Here is an 18,136-nt window from a genome sequence, read left to right as displayed (position 1 = left end):
GTAAGGCCGAGTATTGCAACTTGCACGATAGGCCTACCAGTAGACTATACACTAAAGTACATGTATAGCATGCAGTGCAGCTACACAATCCAGGCGGTGGCGATCCACCGGTCACAACTCAGCGAATCCAGCAGTCCAGCGATCCACCTTTTTGAATATTCTACTCGTCCGGTAAAAAGATTAACTTCTACAAATATCTTATAACTTTCAAGTCGGCTAAGAAGACCCCCAGTCCCCTTCCTCATTTAAAAGAAGACGTGCGAAAGAAAAAAAACAACACAAACTCACAATTAATAAGATACATTGATTTTATTCCGTCGATAATATAATACACATAATAAAATGGATAAACAGGCTTTCTTACAAAACGTCTACACATATTATGCAAAAATGGAGATATCTTAGTTCGTCAAAGAGATAGGCTTAATCACTACTAGTAAGACTGAGTCTTAACCGAACGTGGTCCGTATACCAACGAGCACTCGACATGTGTTCTTGGTCATACTCATACTGAGGACTCCACATTTATTCGTATACAGTGTGTGTCAAAGCGAGGTTGGTGGTACATGCATTTGGTTGAAGTAAGCACCTCGAGGGAAGCAACTTTTTGATTATATTTTGTAAGGAATTTCCTAAGACAAGCGACGCTGTGCTTTTCCCAGACACTAGTCCTTCGTTGTTAGTAGCTCAGCATCTACAGCCAATTGAGAGAAAAAAACAAGAATTCACTGAATACCCTCCCTGCCGACTAGGCCTCTTCATAGATATGACTGTCGAACGGAATGAAGTGACGAGTTTGAAGTGATCTTATGATACAAAGTGCTTATCCTCTCTTTGAAACACCCTGTAACAACGAACCACAAAAATCTGCAACCATTAACTTCTACTCATGTTGGTAACATCTCTTTAATTTTTTATATACAGGATTTAGTCCTATCCTTCGTTGTGATTGGTTGTTGTCGCACACGTCATTATTTTGGCTCACTGGTTCCGTCATGTCCGGTTTCGCCATTAGCCCCTTGAGCTAATACTCAGGCTCACCTCGAAATGGCGTAACGTTGCGACGTGAGGCTGGTAAACCTCACCTCCTGCACTTGCCGTGGAGCTATCCACCATTTCTTGACTTGCTTCACTGGAAATCCCGAAGAGCCTAACACTTTACTTGCTACTGAAAGCAGGCAGTAAGCACGCGAGCGTACCACAATTAAGTAGACCGACAAACACGTGATGTGTTTTGGTGACGTCATGCTGCCGTTGGGACTGGTCTGTCAACCCATTGTAGCGTCTCAGATCAAAGAAAAAACCTAACACGAATTGGATATGCCAATGACACAACATTAGTTATCCAATAGCAAACCCAGCAAAGATGAAATCTTGGTCACGTGGTCAAAAATGCAGCAATGCACCGCGAGTACGATGCGGATTTTATCAAGTGTCAACCCACCGGTGTTTGCGCCTGGTTCAACCACAATATTGCCTCTCAGTCAATTTCTCTCAAATGTTTTAGAAGTTCCCAGAAGATCTTTCGAGGAGAAAAATGCTCTAACATGCATGAAAATGTAGCCACACAGGGCCAAAATAGACTCATGGGACGTGACTGTGGCCCGAGACTGTAGGCTAACCAGATAATGAATGACGTCACCAAAAACAAACATCACCTGCTGACCGTTTCTGCTGTTGAGAAAGGGGCAATCCCTACCTCAGGGCTACACATGGAGGCCCCCTGAAATACGGGACCAGGAAAAAAGGAACTAAAGCTGCCAGGTGCAAATCTCTTCTTACCAAACTGGGCCAACTTTTAGAGAGAGGTGGCACACAGCCGCGATAAAAGTCGTTTGTTAGTATTTTCCATCCTTTTAGTATTGTGCGGATTAAACTAACATTTCATTTTTAGCAAGTTTTCAAAGATTCGAATCGTCACGTATGCTTGTATAGGCTGCCATTTTCAACCTTTTCCGGTAGTGGTTACCTCAATGGCTTACTGAATTCATTAAAGCTAGACATGGGACGAGGGTATGAAGGATGGACCTATGGTACTAGTACATTTGTATAAAAAACTGTCAAACGAAAAACACTTAGCGATATTTTGAATACTTTCTATTTTTGCCAGCACCATTTTGGCAAGATCAAAATTATAAATATCAATATTTTGAATACTTTCTATTTTTGCCAGCACCATTTTGGCAAGATCAAAATTATAAATATCAAATGTTTCAAACGGTTGGCCATTGGTCTTTCAAACACAATAGGTTTTGGTTGTAAGATATATATATACGGACGAATAATGACAGTCGGACTATATTTCTCAAGCATGGGACGTTCGATTTCTACAAATCTGCTGGCCCAGTTCTCACACCACGTGACATCCGGTCACGTTCAAACATGTCTGTCATTGTTTGACAAAGTTTAAACAAGAACCATTCCCTGAAAAATATGGAAGTATAACTCATTTGCATAGTTTTGACCAATGTTGTGGTGCCACTCCGTTTCGACGGGATTGCCCCTTTTTATAAGAAACCGACAAGTTACCTATTTAATCAATAGAGGGCAGTACAAACCAGGACAAGCACATAAGTGAGATATAATTCTATGTACAATTTTCCCTCCACGCCATTCGGCGGGAAGCTGAAATAAAGTGTTTTACCAAAGTTTGATGAAGAAAGAAATATAAAATCTTTACACACACACATTTGTACACAATTGCAAATTGAATGCGCTATGTACTAAACGGTTGTTTATATCAAAGCAACAGCCACCTTTAAAATGGCCGCCGTATACCTTGGGTCGCATACAGCATAATTTGTTTTCAATTTCCTATTCAAATGACGATCACAGAGTGGCAGGCTTCTGATTGGCTGAACGTTCGATTTATTTCAGTTGAGTTCGCTAAAGAAAAACTGTTTGAAGTTTCAAATTTCGATGAGAGAGCAGCCTCCATGCTGTTAAAAACGGCTTCCTTTCAAATGATATCAATTGAATGCCAAAACCATACGCTTAACTCAGTCAGAAATTTGCCATCCTTGCGCCACAAGCAATTTGTCGTTTTTTTCCCGGTCAAAAGATAATATCACCAAAAACGTTAGCTTCAAAATGACGGAATTTCGTTTTGGATACCTGTTTACCACATACCCCTAATGGACATGCGCAAACAGCGACCTCTATCAGCAGTACGGGGAGTAACAGAAAGGCAGCGGTTGCTGGAAAACATGATTCAAATTAGCCTCGTTCACCAAGCCGCATATACGTAAAGCATTCGCTCCGCTTGGTGTCAGCTCATACGAATCGACGGCTGGGCAATTGAGTGTCAATTTATCACAAACATTTACAAAGACAACTTTATTTCTGATTATACTCTGTTCAACATCTAATATTCATATTTATCATAACACGTGCTGGCAAAATGCCGAAGTCTACATGATTCTGAAGTACTATAATTATACAATATGATGCAGTTCATTTCAAGAAAAAGAAGCTGACAAATATTACTAATGACGTCATGCAGCGGAATTAAGCATGGTATACTATAGTTTCATTTGAAAGCGGACACCATCAAAGTAATAAACACATTGACCCAACTCAAACAATCTACATGTAATTATAGTAAGTGTACTTTTGATCTGGGAGAAGCATTCTTTCTAGAATAACCCGAAGCCGGATACCGGTTTAGAAACTGGAATAGAAAGAAAGTCATCTCCTTCCTTTTCTCAACTTGTAGCCATCCTTAAATGACAAGATGTATGCGATACTGCTCTCTTCTTTAAATACCAGCGAACCACACTGCACCTACTAACTCAAGGAATTTATGTAATACATTTGAAGGCTATGCACATTGCCTTTACATGGTAGCTCCCAATTCTTAACTTTTAGCAGTTGGCTTTTTTGATATCTAAGAGGGCTGGCTTCCTTGTCAAGCTGGCTTCCTTGGTATTTAAAAGAGGCAGATTTTCTCATCCACCATCCACAGGTTGAACGATACTATGCTGATTAATTAGGAATTACAAATTAGTTTTTTATCAGGGATGATAGAGGCGGAACATCTGGATTAACGTGTGTTTACAGAGAAAATCTTATGAAGAGAAATCCACCATTCTCACCGGCATTGGACCAATCTAGATCTTGTACCTTATCGCCAAAGAAAAATACATGATGACAAAAAAATATCAAGATGAACCAATTACAGATGATATGGGCTATCCAAATGATCATCAAACAATGTAATGCAATCACCGAATGTTTAACTATGCCATCAACGAAACTCGTGCATACGTTACTCTGGTTACTTTCGACTAGACTCGGACAAAATGCGTTATTTCCTGCTTATAACTCTATTTATACAAGCAAGAATCAAAAGCGACTGCTTTTAGCGTGCACCACGAAGATTATATCTAGCTTACAGAACTACTTAACCTCTCTATACAGACACAGTGATTTAATTAGGCTTTACAAATATCATATATTTTCATATAAATAATTATTTAGATAGTGTGTACACAGTGGACAATAAATGATCACTAGAGCGTGATGAAAACATCGCAAGAATACACCTATAGTGGTTTTCCTCCGCCATTTTTGCTGTTTGTCACGTGACTTTGGGACGGATGTCATCAACCAACCAATTCATGTAATAGGCAGCAAACGTTTACAAAATGCCTTGCTATTAGTTGGAAACGGAGAGTGGTTTGATGGTCTTCCTCCGAAAAAGGGAGCCGGAACTTAGACCTCATCAACAATTCAAGGCTCTACATCAATCAACAAGGTCAAAGGCTTGTGACGAAGGTCTACATTATAAAAGTTGGCCGAGAAGGTGACAATTCGATAATTCGTGTTGCTAGAAAAAATTTACAGCCTAACGGAGTCGAATTTATTTTAGGTTATTGAATGATTGCATCCTTCTCAAAGTCATCATGTTAGTACACATTGAAAATATGTTCAAGAAAAATGGCACTCCAAAATGTGATATTTTTTTCATCTATTTAGCCATCGTGTTATCCCAACGACGCATGCGATGACATTTGCAATCCTAATAAAAACGTATAAATAAAGTATAAACATAATAGCTTAGTCGTGTATATACGCAATGAATTCATGTACAAAATAGAAAACTCGGCTGGTAATAACAATAAAATGACCAGCATTATGACAAAACCAACGTCGAATTCGCCATACTTTATACCCGCATCACCAACCAACGTGACGCATTCAATAATTCTCCGCTTCGCAATAGGTTTTGCACCATGTGAACTTTGTTCTACGCATGCGTGAATTCATCGCTCATGCGCACTAACAGCACGCTCATTTCCAGCTCCAAGACTGGCAAAAGAGGTGCTAAACCTTACAACCAACAGTAGGAGTTAGCATATGCACAAGGCAGTATTCATGATGTATACGGGGGATTCCCCCAACATAGTATGCGCGATACCTTTTTGTGTCAAGTTCTTGAATATGGGTAACGAGAACCCTCCTCCTTTTCCATACATTTTTCCTTCTGCTTGCTCATCTAATGCGGTTGAGAATAAAATACAAGGTGGTTTGCCGGAACGTTTATGAATGGGTTAGCTAGAGCTATTAATTTCAGTTGAACCCTTACTTTAGGTCCACTTTTTCGTTCTCACCGTACTGAGCTAATAATCCAACCCTTTGTTCGAGCCCTTTCATCAAATTTACTGATAAATGATTGGCAACCTGCCTTGCATTTTATGGAAAACCCATCTCAAAGGAGCTCTAGTATTACACGAGTTTATTTAGGCCTACATGTACATGCTGCAGTATCATCTGTATGTATTTTAAATTACATACTACCTCGACCTGAATGTATGGTTAATTGTACAGTGATGCACTATAACACATAACCTGAGGCATATCATTCTCATTTGACGCACAACAAAACCAGAGTCACTTTGATTTCAATTTTAACTTTAACTGATGAGTCCAAACCTTCCTACATTCACCTTTCATAGTCCAGAACAACGTGAGTAGTTTGTACAAAATATATATGTGTGTGAATTACGAAATGCGCCATTTATAACACTGAATATATATAGATGATGTACATGACTGATCACCACCCTAACGTATTATACCGTATCAACAACAATTCTATGTCGTCAAGAGGCCGAGGTACGTGCGAGGTTGGCACTCAGCCGGATGGTGGTTGGTCTTTTTTAATTTAATTTTTGTCTAATCTCTCAGAGTCCCGGATGTAACAAGCACCAAATTCATCCAAAGCAATGGATCAAATAATTCACCCTAGTGGCACTAGTTGGAACCATGTACACTATGACGGCATTGTATTCTGTTTTCAAGATAGTAAATATCCATTTTTGCAGCACCTTATACAGATCACGGTTTTATTTCTTCTAAACATTTTGTGTCAGTGAAATTTACGGCAAGGATGTTTAAATGTTTATAAAAGGGTCTGACGTCACGGTGTATACCGCTCCAAGCAGCTGATATATACACTATAATCCACGATGCGTCGATTATCCGGGTGAAGATTAAACTGAGTATTTTTATCCTCGTGAATGTGTGATCATTTAATCCGCGTGGATTCCTGATAGTCCTGACCAAAGAGCCTATAATGCAAGGCTACCCTGATGCTGATGTTCTGAATTTTCAATTCATGATTCTCCGAACGGGGCAGAAAACAAAACTCCCGATCATAATAAGAAATCACAACGGTGCACAATATGGGTTGCACTGTACCAAATCCAATGCATAAACTCTCTAAAAACGATGATGAAATAATAATTCATACAAATATACACCTTCATGTAATTATTATCCACAGGATTATTTTATACCGCCTTACGGCACTTTTACGACAACTACAGACCTTTGACGACAATCGTACGCATGACGTAAAGCGAAACACTGAGATTACCATCCAAAGCTTCGAAGTTAGTGTTTGCCTATGAAAATACTGAGGAACTTCGATAGAAACACTAATCCAAAATAGTATAATTCTGGTCCACGAGATATTTTGGAATCCTAAGGCGGTGGTGCCGTCTATTGGCGATGGGGAAAATTCCAGAAAGGAAGTCTCGTATACACGTCGAAACGTTCCCTTTTCTTACAAAATCTCGGTGTGCGCTTTAGCTGTATAAAACAGATGCGAATCAGGCAACATATCTCATAACCAGCATCCTAAAGATCTGGAACTCTCCCCCTCGCCCCCATTCTGCTTTAAAACGAAGCATCTTTCGCTGCCTTAGTCATTTTTGCGTAGAAACCGAAGTTTTTTTCGTGACCTCCACAATGCAGTTGGCGCTGCAGTGCATTCATAATCATAGGCATTATAGTTCATTCAAGTGATGATAGATGGAGTCCGCATCAGTATCCAAGATGTTTGTTTACTCGATGATGCAATGGCGACGCAATGACATCATAACACACTGATTATTTGGAATGAGTTCCTTACATTTTGGTGTCGAGCACTGACTCCTGGCTGTTGCCCCGTCCGTCGGCCTTCTCGTAATTGTTGTACGTCGCAAACTTGGTCTCCTGGAGGTGCCGATAATCGGACCCCATACATACAATGAAGAACGCCTGAAAAGAAAGCATGGCGTTTTCTAAATAAACAAAAGAAAATGAAAATGTCGCGAACACCAATAGGTCAGCCGAGGATGAAATATATAATCTTTAGGAGTTGTATTCAAATCGATTAAACAAGACTAGTTTAGTAAAAAAAACCCTCCAATTTATTGGTCGGCTGAGTTTTGGTGGTCGCATATAAATAAGGGAAGAGAAAGACGACTCCAGTTATCAATAACAGACGTGGTATCGAAACGATCGTTTTAGGGTCGAAAAGATTGCATGAGAGTATGTCACCGAAGTGAAAACAAAATTGGCAACAGCACTGAGGACGACTGTCTATAGTAGGACCTCGCCCCAAGGCAAACCATGAGTAGGATAGAGGAGAGTCATTTCTAGACCAATCATTAAACCAGTTCGAATGAGCATGTGTACGTACATGCGCATACACAGGTACACGTACATATTTTCGGCAATCAAGATAGCTTCTTTCTTTCTCTTTTTGTTAACATTGGACACACTCCAAATTCAGGATTACAAAACTATCATACCACGCCTGTTTTATAATAAAAACTATGCAAGTGCGTGTAGAGTAAAATCGAAAAATATTGCTGCCAATCTTAAAACTGCCAAAACCTAAAATGACTTGTGTTTCTTAAATAATGCTCCACACGCTGTCTAACTTTAAGAAATAAACACACTTCTTACGATCAGTAGTTCTATATCAGCACACATACTACCCGGTACGTTTTTTCATGCGCTTACTTGGGTAAATGCGCCCAAACGAACATTATACAAAACTGAAGGATGCAAGTCAAATCTGAGTTAACCCTAGAAGAAGAACCAATGTTTACAACCGCCGCGCATGCGCCAAAATAAACAAAATGGAGATCATGACCAAGAACACCAAATGCCGGGACGATGAACAGACACACCCAATACACTGGGAGGCCATCAAACATAAAGGGGGGGGGGCAAAGTATGATAGTGAGAGGTATTCTGTTCGGAAAAAATCTTCAAAATGATCTAAACAAATTGAAGTGTGCTTGTGCTTCTATTAAAGTAGCATATCCATATCCAAGTTACGCAGCCAAATAAGCATACGAAAAACGTAATACCATTGCCATTGCCTGAGCATGCAAAATCATTGATAGCGATTCTATTCATCTTGAAGAAATAAGACAGGTTGATACATGAAGAATAGTGAGACTTGTTATTTGCGTTGACAGTTACAGCTTCGATGAACAGCTGGTGCATTTATTTTTGTCGGGGTTGCACCCATAGTCCTTGCGCAGTGATAGTGGTGTGATGAGGCACCGTCCGACTCTCACTGCTTGAATTGGCCGCCATTGCAATCTGAATGTAGTGAAATACTTCATCCACGAAACTACACTAGACTTTTTGTGGATTTTTTGTTCCAAAAATTTTAGAAAAAGGGTATCATGTTGCAATTTAAGTCTTTGTCAAAAAATTCCTCCTAAAGCAAAGTGATTTTTGACGGGTTTTATGCGCACTATTGTTTGTAAAACACATGAAGTCGGTAAGAACGCTGTCGTTCGTGTAAGCTTTTCGAAAAAAGACCCATGTCAATAAACACATAAACATATATGTAGATGCGAGCTGAGCGTCAATTAGGATATTATCAGCTGAAACCATTTCGGGCGATTTGTAATGTGAAGTAGGAGGAAACCGGAGACCCTGGAAGAAACAAACGCTGTCGAAGAGAATCGCTCGCAAGAGGGCCTAGCCAATGATCTTCTTTTCTCTTGAGTATACTGGACCGACCGGGATTCGAACTGGGGACTCAGAGGTGACAGGCGCTGATGTTTTCACTGCGCCAACAATGTCTTTTGTCGAAACCCACTTTTGGGTTTGCTAGGGCGGGGGGGGGGGTATTACGCCATCCCTATCTGACCAAGGAGAGTTGTTTTATTCCGACGTTTGGTTGTGCAATGAGTATCTTTACCGCCTAATTTAGAACTTTATAGACCAGTGTATGCATGTGTTAGTTATTAGGTTTTTGTGTTTAAGGGTAGACGACCGGCAGCAAGAAGATGAAGTAATTCAAAGTGAAATCATAGATAAGAAAGCAGAAAGAGAAGGGAATTTGAATAAAATGGTTAGAGGTTATCCATTATTTCATGAAGAAAAAATAGATGAAGAAGAAAAAATAGATAGAAATCGATAGGAAAATAATACAGGGACATGCTGGAACCTAAGCATGCGTCCTGCACCCGTCACCAAATCATGCCTGGGAGAGTTTAGTATGTTAGACAAGGAGTGTCGAAATCTGTAAACGAATCATCCACCAACAGAATAAAAAAAACAGACAAAAAATGGACAAAAAATGGCGGACGGCACATTCATGCCATCTGGCGGTGACCCGAGGAAAGATTCCGACTGCTAAAACTACAGCGCATGCGCATTTCGGGAAAGTCCGTTCACCTTGACTTACCAAGCTGAAGACCACGACGATGGCGGAGGCGACGGCAACGGCCCAGCAGATCAGCACATCCATGCCCTGAAGGAAATAAATGTCTTGTAACCCACTGCATAATAGATGATACACTACATGAATAGATACTGTGAAATGTACAATACACTCGGAAATGCATAGGTCTGGGTGCAGCGTCTTCTAGGACCTGTCACATCAAATAGAATCTGTTTCGCTGTTTTGGTATATAATGTATGTATATGAACACGCGTATATAAAATCTTCGGTGATCTGGCTGAAGTTCTGGCTTTTTTTGCAGTTTGGCTGTAAGATCTGTGCAACAGCAGTCCCATAATAGTAGCCGGCGACTCTTACTGTTTGCTTGTTACGTTGGTGTCACAGTACGTAAAGCCTACTGTGCACTTTCCCCGAGCTGTCCACAGTCTGAATGTTATAGTACGTAAGGTATCATGTATGATGATCTTGATGTACAAAAGTATTATATATGTATATGTCTCTTGCATTCCTTGATACATCTAACATAAAGTGACACAGGGTTGGGTTGGATGGCCAGTAGGTTGCTGAGGTGATAACTATGGTACTGCGATCAAGGCTTTCTACGGACAATCTAATTTATGCTATCATATCAAGTTTTCATATGTTCCGCAGAGGCCGGTGTAACAGTAAAAAATGCCCCCTGGAAAAAGTGTCCGACCCTATTGTATTCTGCAATAATGTTCTATAGAGACCCTGACCGTTAATAGCTCAGAGATTGAAGCGCATAATAGAATCCTTTGTTTCCCGGGCATTCTACCCTAGGACATTTTAAACTTCTACACCGGCACTGCCAAATACGAAGAAACAAACCAAGATGTAAGTGTGTAGATGCAGAGAAACCATGACCACATTTATGAAAACAGAGTGTGTAAAATCAGAGCTCAGATACTAAGTTCTATGCATGCGCAACTCAATCAGGTCGAAAATCCATAGAAGATTCTTATAAATTTCTTAGATCTTAGATCTTATATCTTGAAAGATCCTTAGTTAAGATTAACTAAAATTCTAAAATACCTGGATTTAAAACGAACCGCACTTTACAGTGTAAATGCACTATGCGCAAACGAAGCCTCATTTTGAATTCAGCGTTTATGGTTTATAGGCAAATCTGTCAAAATGTGGAAGCTGTCAAAAAGCATTGAAAACCACATTTTTCGTAGTTCAATTTGAGATATATGTTAGAATAGAAATTGATACCTCACTGTCGGTATTAATTGTCACACCAAAACCGATCGGGTGGAACTGAAATGTTGGCCGAAACCGAGGTAAGACAACCAATACCTCCAGTTCGGTATCAATTCCTTAAACTAAAAATTGAACGTAAATTATAATGTTTCTGAAACAAAAGGTTTATTCAACTGAGGATCTTAAAAGAATCTTATATGGATTTTCAAGCCTTGCCATTTGTTGCAGATCATGCATGGCAACATAACAAAAAGATACACGTTCTTTTGCCTTTCTGTGTCCTGATCAACGTTCCCGTGACCAAATTAGATGAGTATTTTTATGATAAGAGCATTCACTGCACACGTACGCTTCGGAGGAAAAGAAAATTAACCTTATATACTTTTTTTAAAGATTAAATCGTTCCCATGCAGATAAGATCACAACAGATATTGCATTCATCTTGTTTGAATTCTATTGTGACAGATTCAGCTATATTATGAACATATCAAATGCAAGCTACAGTGCTGGTGGGGTGAAAAAACAAGTTCTACTACTTACTTCGCTGGAAACTTAACTCTGATACATCTTATGATTATACACACAGTGCTTACCAAGTAAACCAAACCACAGGCACACACGGTTTTTTCTTACGAGAGAAAACATGATATTCCTTTTTGTGATAAAAAAGTACTTTCAACTGACAACAAAAGGATAATACGTGTATCCCTTACATTGGCACTTTACGATACTGGGAGCCAGAAAGTGGCCGGCCGGATATTTATACCTTAGACAATTCTGTTTGGATATAATGCAGACCAATTTACACGAACACCAAACCCCTAGTTATCATTTCATAGACTTTCCATTCTGATATCCAATTCGATCCTATAACTCAAATACTATTGAAGCGTTCAAAATTTAATCAACAGTATCAATACTTGTCAAAATATTGTCGTATGGTTAGTCATACGTACCTCTTTGACAAAAAGGTCAAACGCGTTGCCGCATTCGATCGACCGCATTTTCGGAAAAGCTGAAAAGGGAAATGAAGTCACGTGTAACATACCCTCCTAAATATTCTGAAATCACTATGACATGCAGCATTATGATTTTTACTTTTATCTCCGTAATGTCGTGCTTTTCCTTTGCCAATTTTTAGCTGTTTTGATTGACAAACAAGAAGAAGTTTGCTAGCGTATTCGGAATTGAAAAGAAAAGTGCCGTTGTCATTGAATTATAGTGCTGAACTGCGCTCGGTTAATCCCTACTCATTTCTTAAAATTACTCTCTCGTTTTGAAGGTGTGGTAAGGGGCAAAATAACTTCGCATTCTGCCAGTCACACATTTCATACTCACCATAGTTTTGAAGATTTAGGCAGTCCACTGCATCCTGTACGTTGATGATCTTGATGACTGCTAGCAGCACCACGGGGACCATCATGATACAAGTGATTCCTTGCCAGCCCAAGTGTAGCACGAATGCAAATATTAAACACTGAAAAAAGAGGAGAAAATTCCTTTTACCCTGCGTTCGGTCTAAGAAAAAAATAACATCTAATACATTTTTATATATTTGACATGTTTGAGATATTATGTTGGAATCTGGAGATATAGCCGGTGTAGCAGTCGAAAATGTCTCCCTCGAAAAACGTCCGGCCCTGTTGGGTTCTGACGGATTAAGATACCGATGTTTGGTTCTATAGAGACCGTGACCGTCGATACCTCAGAGGTGACAACGTAATAGAATCATTTTTACCCCGGACACTCTATCATAGGATATTTCAAACTTCTACACCTGGACCAATTCAGGCAATGTGTTTTCAGTTCCTTTCCTTACCAGTAACCGTTACCGTACTTAGTTACAGCATAGTCGATAATAATAATATTTCCCCCTATTCAGCCACTATATAAGGACCTAATGTGATAAATTGGTTTTCAATAAAGTCGAGGCACCTTTTATTATCAGGAATAAGCTAGTAATGTTTATACGTTCAACATCTCCGATCTCAACTGCCAGCCATGCTAGCTCTAGCAATTCCATGATTAGCAGAATGTCCAGGGTTTAAGAACTAGTAAAGTGAGGCTGCGGTCTCCGAACCAAAGAAGAGATAACGGGCCGAAATGTATGGGATATCACCCCTCGCTGATTAGCAAGGGGTCCGGCACGAGGTCTGAACACAGTTTTCCGTGATGACACCTACAGGCAGTACGAGTTATTCCCGACTGAATTGTTACTTACAAAGAATATCGACAAACCGACCAGCCTCATTGTGCCATCCGCTAAATATAGTCATGCGATCGATGGTTATCCTTTCTAAGTGATTTATACTACTGACAGTGCTGAGTTGCGCGGGCTAACAAAACGCGAGACCTCGAAACATAGGTCCCGTGTGGAAGAAAATTGAGTCCAGCTGGAGAATTAGTCCCATTATGTTCGATGACGGATGAATGTGTAGTGCCGTAGAACATCTAAGATGTGCAATATGACAATTTATTCATTCGACGTCTTTCTCATCAGCAATTTAAGATCCTTCACGAAATCATGTTTATGTCCCACCTGATTCAGTCTAATTATAAGGACTAGCAAATTACCCATGAAGCGGGCAGGTTGGAATGGGATATACATGTACCTTGAATTGCATGGGCATGATGATTGAATAAACACGAAATGAACAGTATTCAGTAGTATTGCTTGCCATCTAAAGTACAATAGGGATGTCGAAGACCCATTGCCATCAGACCAATTGAACGTTTATATGCAAGCAACAGCACGGCACGATCATGGAGGTAATTATACCTCCATGGCACGATCGAGTGTCTACGCGTCCTGAGGTCAAGCACCATTCAACACAGAATTTGATGTAGCATCTTCGCTGAGTAACGTAGTGGTCTTTTAGCAATACAACAGCTTTATTCATGAGAGAATTGCTTGCTTAATGGGAATACTGGCCTTGTGGCGAACGGACGCGAATTGCTTGCTAAATGGGAATACTGGCCTTGTGGCGAACGGACGCGAACCGAATTTGCAAAAATACGGATACTTACAATAATGTTAAGTGCTCTGGCGCAGCCGTTTTTCTTGGACGTATTGAACACGTGTCTGCTCGTCCAGCCTGTTGAGAGGGATCCCACGATGAAAAACAGGATGCCGAAGACGCCCGTGCCTATACACACGCCCATCACGATGTATTCCATGTACACCGGCATAATTGTGAAGTCATCCTCGGCCCTGAAGAGAGAGAAGTGGCCATATTTAGAAACTCATTCGATTGCGTTTGTTTTCTGGAAAAAGTTGAGACGCCGTCACCCGGGCACATGACAAGAAAAGCGTTCTGCGTTCCGATGCTCATGCATGCTCATGTATACTGGACTTCTAGCAATATTGCCTCCGTAGCCCCCGCCTATTGACGCACGTTGTCAGGAAGCTGAGCAATGTCAATACACTGAGGGTCAAGATGATGTATACCTGCAAAGTGCAAAGGCGCAAGAGCAATGTTTGGATAAGCTTGAATGCAAAAACAAGAAAAAACCTGTTGAACTTTTGGTTAGTTTTCTGAAAAACGCATGTTTGTGAACCTCGGTGAATGGATGCTGGGTTAAGGGAACATCACAACTTGAATAATGATAATTGCCAATCGACATAAGCTGACATTCAGCAGCACCTCTCCAATTAGATACATAGATCTAATCATTGCACGGTGTACCGCGTAAACACCAATTTATTAGTTAATGGGGATGGAGGGAAGGGACATAACACACACATGCTTGTAACAGTGGTGTTGTAACTTTGGTTGGTTGAGATCGAAAATATAGGCCAAAACCCTATGGGCTAGCGTACTTTGAAAAGGGAGTATAAGTCCATGGGGTTCAAGATGGGGGCAAGGAATTCAAATCTTTTGAAGAATGATAAATTTTACATAAACCTTAGACATGCAGAAAATGAAACCCGCGTCCTACAAGAACGACCATCGAATGACAATGTTCGTGCCAACGCCACCAATCCCCCTTCGCCGCAAAGCTTTGTCGGACCGAGAATCCCGAGCATTGCATTCCCAGCAAGCGCCTATCCATCACGCTTCATGGAGGCGCAGAAGGACGTGACCGGCATGAAAGCCGACTACCAATGTAGTAGCACGAATGTTTCTATACACGATTAAATCAGCTGTACATTCTGTATGATGGCTGTACGCTGTACATTTTGTATACAATGACTGTACACAGATTTTCATTAATAACCTTTCTTTTGAGAATTTCCGTCAACCCTCGGCGTTTGATGGCTAGCTGTCTCTTTTTGGTATATGAACTTTGATACCAGAGATTTACTTTCAATTATTCTTGTTTTATAGTAAATGTTTCCATTAACGGTCGAATATGACGAAAAATGGCGACCTGTTTACTCAATCAGAACATGTATGCATAAACCCCTACCAGGTACAGGAAATGGGCGATAAATCAAATCCTGATCTAATACATGTTTGACACATCTAGCCTGAGTCAATATCAACAGATTTTATACCTCCAGCTAAAATCATTCTCAAACAGGCCAGCACGGGAAAATCGCGGCGGTATGCAAAGTATGCACTACAACAATGACACCGCCAAACAGAAAAGCAGTGGTTTAGCTCACCCAGTTCAATCCATCAAGCATTAGATACCACTTGCCGTTTTTGTGTTGCGGTGATATATCATCCCAAGATTAATGGCAATCACAAAGTTTCGAATGTCTTGCTCTGACAAAAAGAGGCCATTTTCAAAACACCGTACACCAAATTCACGGAGTTTAAAATTTAAAAGAAAGAACGTGCCGTGCCAAAAGCGAAACCTCTTACAGAAAAATACTTTCGCTAGAATTGTAACTTCCATTTGTTATTTCTGAAGTGTTTTCAGAAGACAATCCTAGAGCTGTTGGTGCTGGTTCTGGCGACCTGAAAACAATAACAGATTAATAATGTGCAAAGAGAAAAAGCTATCCGAAATAGTCATGTAACTGGCCCCCAGCTCTTTCTTTGACCCGAGGTAATTATAGAATAGACATGATAGATACGTTGACTAATATGCATGAAATAGGCAAAGCATTGGCGTGAAGGAATTGATACCAAACTGAAGTTAGCCTGTCGTTTGGCTCAGCTGACACCGGCCGCGAGGGTCGAGCTAAAATGTTGGCCAGGCCAAAAACCAGGCGGCAGCCGACATTTTGGGCGAAATCACAACGACATCCGATCGTTATTGTTTGGTGTCGTTGTCTGACTAAAACCTCAGTGGAAAACAATTGACGCACCGTTTGGAATTGTTATTGTTTGCCGTACACGATCCAGGGAGTTTTCGCAAATCTCCCGAAATGCGAACGCGAACGCAAATCCCATTATTCGAGCTCCTGATCACAATGTCGAACAATGGATAGGCGTTCACGTTGACGTTTCGGGGATTTGCAAAAACTTGCTATTACAACAGCTGCAGGAAAAATTCCATGTATAATGTACTAGGTGAAACGCAAGAAAGCAGCATGCCTTTGCTTCACGTAATTCTACACTGACGATCATTTAGCCTGCCTCTCTGGTATGCGCTTCGAGAATATGCAGATGATGGGGGAATGCCCTGTGAAATGCAACATACCAAACATCATGAAGGCTGGGCAGCTGAAATTAGCGCCAGAAATGATTACACGCTATTTGTACTAGAAATACGTGTACGACCAGAACTAACAGCAGGGCTATGCACATACTTTTCATTGTGGATGTTGAGATGGCAGGTATGGTGGATAGGATCAAATGAATTAGATGAGCATATTGGCCCTTTTAGGATCTGAGGGTAACAAGATCGTCATCAGGGAGATTGTATGTATAAGATTATGATTAGCTCAAGAGGCAGAACCTTTGCCCATGATCACGATGATGGCCTGCAATAAAATGGTGGATCAAGTAGGTTAAGATATTGACCACCGAACATGTCATGTAGATGAATCCCTCTACACGAAACCCTCAATACTGCATATTGGGACGTTGCATATTGGCCTATGAATGTTTCCAAAAGCTATATTCATGGAAAAAACCATACCAGAATCGCCCTTTACTTTCAAACCAACAATTCAAATATAGAATTCGCTGGGCCTGGAAGTTCGTTTAAAAGCATTTTATCCGTTTTTGCATGAGTCAATGATGCAAGACAATAAACACGCTAAGATGTAAAACCAGCCATTGCCGGAGATATATTCACTGTGATGATATCCTCAAATATTCCCCGCCGGCCGTCCTGAAAACAACAGGTTGTGGTTGTGAAAAAGGTAACCACCATCAAAACTGGCTACCCTGGCAGTTTCATGTTGAACAGACAACATCATCTGTACATCGTACACGTGAAACTGAATGTCAATGCACATGCAATTCTGGACAACGCACAGTGAAATACAATTATAAGTTTATTCCAATATAACTTGCCTGACATCTCAGTGCATTTTCTTTGGAAATGTACATGATTGCAACAAAAACGCTGCACTCAGTTTCGCCAAGGTTGCCGTTAACACATACCCAACCTCAGCTGTTCTTCTTCCTTTTTTACCGCAACCTCTGGCACAAAGCCACATCTTCTCCTACGGTGTAAAGGTAACGTTGTCTAACGTTTCCTGATAGATTCGCCCTGTAACACCTCATCACCAGCACCATGGCGGCAGGTTGGCAACAAAAACACGGAAATATTTGGCTACCGTCAGTGTCAGAATAAAATTTCATCATATTCTTGTGTTGATGTTATGCAAGACAAGTTCCGCAACGCTTCACACCAACATCATGGCTAAAAGGTTGCACAAATTCGTCATTACAAGTAGGCCGGAACACCTGCATACCAGCATCCATCATGGCGGCGCGTTTGCAACAAAAACATAGACGTATTGTCTGTCTTACAGTCAGGGCTACAAATACCACCATAGTATTTATGACTGATACGTCATTTTTC

The 18,136-nt window shown here is 40.5% G+C and overlaps 1 protein-coding gene across 7 annotated transcripts in view; it reads right to left on the bottom strand.

Moving 5' to 3' along the window:
• Window positions 1-290: 290 nt before the first annotated feature.
• LOC135494117 (uncharacterized) overlaps window positions 291-18,136 on the bottom strand; it is a 133,769-nt gene continuing 115,923 nt past the window's right edge. For 6 of the 7 annotated variants that reach the window (XM_064781876.1, XM_064781880.1, XM_064781874.1 and 3 more), the window contains 6 exons: window positions 16,018-16,113; window positions 14,234-14,417; window positions 12,545-12,683; window positions 12,163-12,221; window positions 9,986-10,051; window positions 291-7,545 (listed from right to left, as the gene is read on the bottom strand). In XM_064781876.1, the coding sequence (XP_064637946.1) occupies window positions 7,414-7,545; window positions 9,986-10,051; window positions 12,163-12,221; window positions 12,545-12,683; window positions 14,234-14,417; window positions 16,018-16,113 (676 nt within the window). In that variant the 3' untranslated portion in view covers window positions 291-7,413. The remainder of the gene's footprint in view (window positions 7,546-9,985; window positions 10,052-12,162; window positions 12,222-12,544; window positions 12,684-14,233; window positions 14,418-16,017; window positions 16,114-18,136) is intronic. The other variant, XM_064781878.1, reaches the window with a different exon arrangement.

Source organism: Lineus longissimus, chromosome 9 (assembly GCF_910592395.1).
Source record: "Lineus longissimus chromosome 9, tnLinLong1.2, whole genome shotgun sequence".
NCBI classification, from domain to species: Eukaryota; Metazoa; Nemertea; class Pilidiophora; order Heteronemertea; family Lineidae; genus Lineus; species Lineus longissimus.
This window is presented reverse-complemented; position numbering and strand designations above follow the sequence as displayed.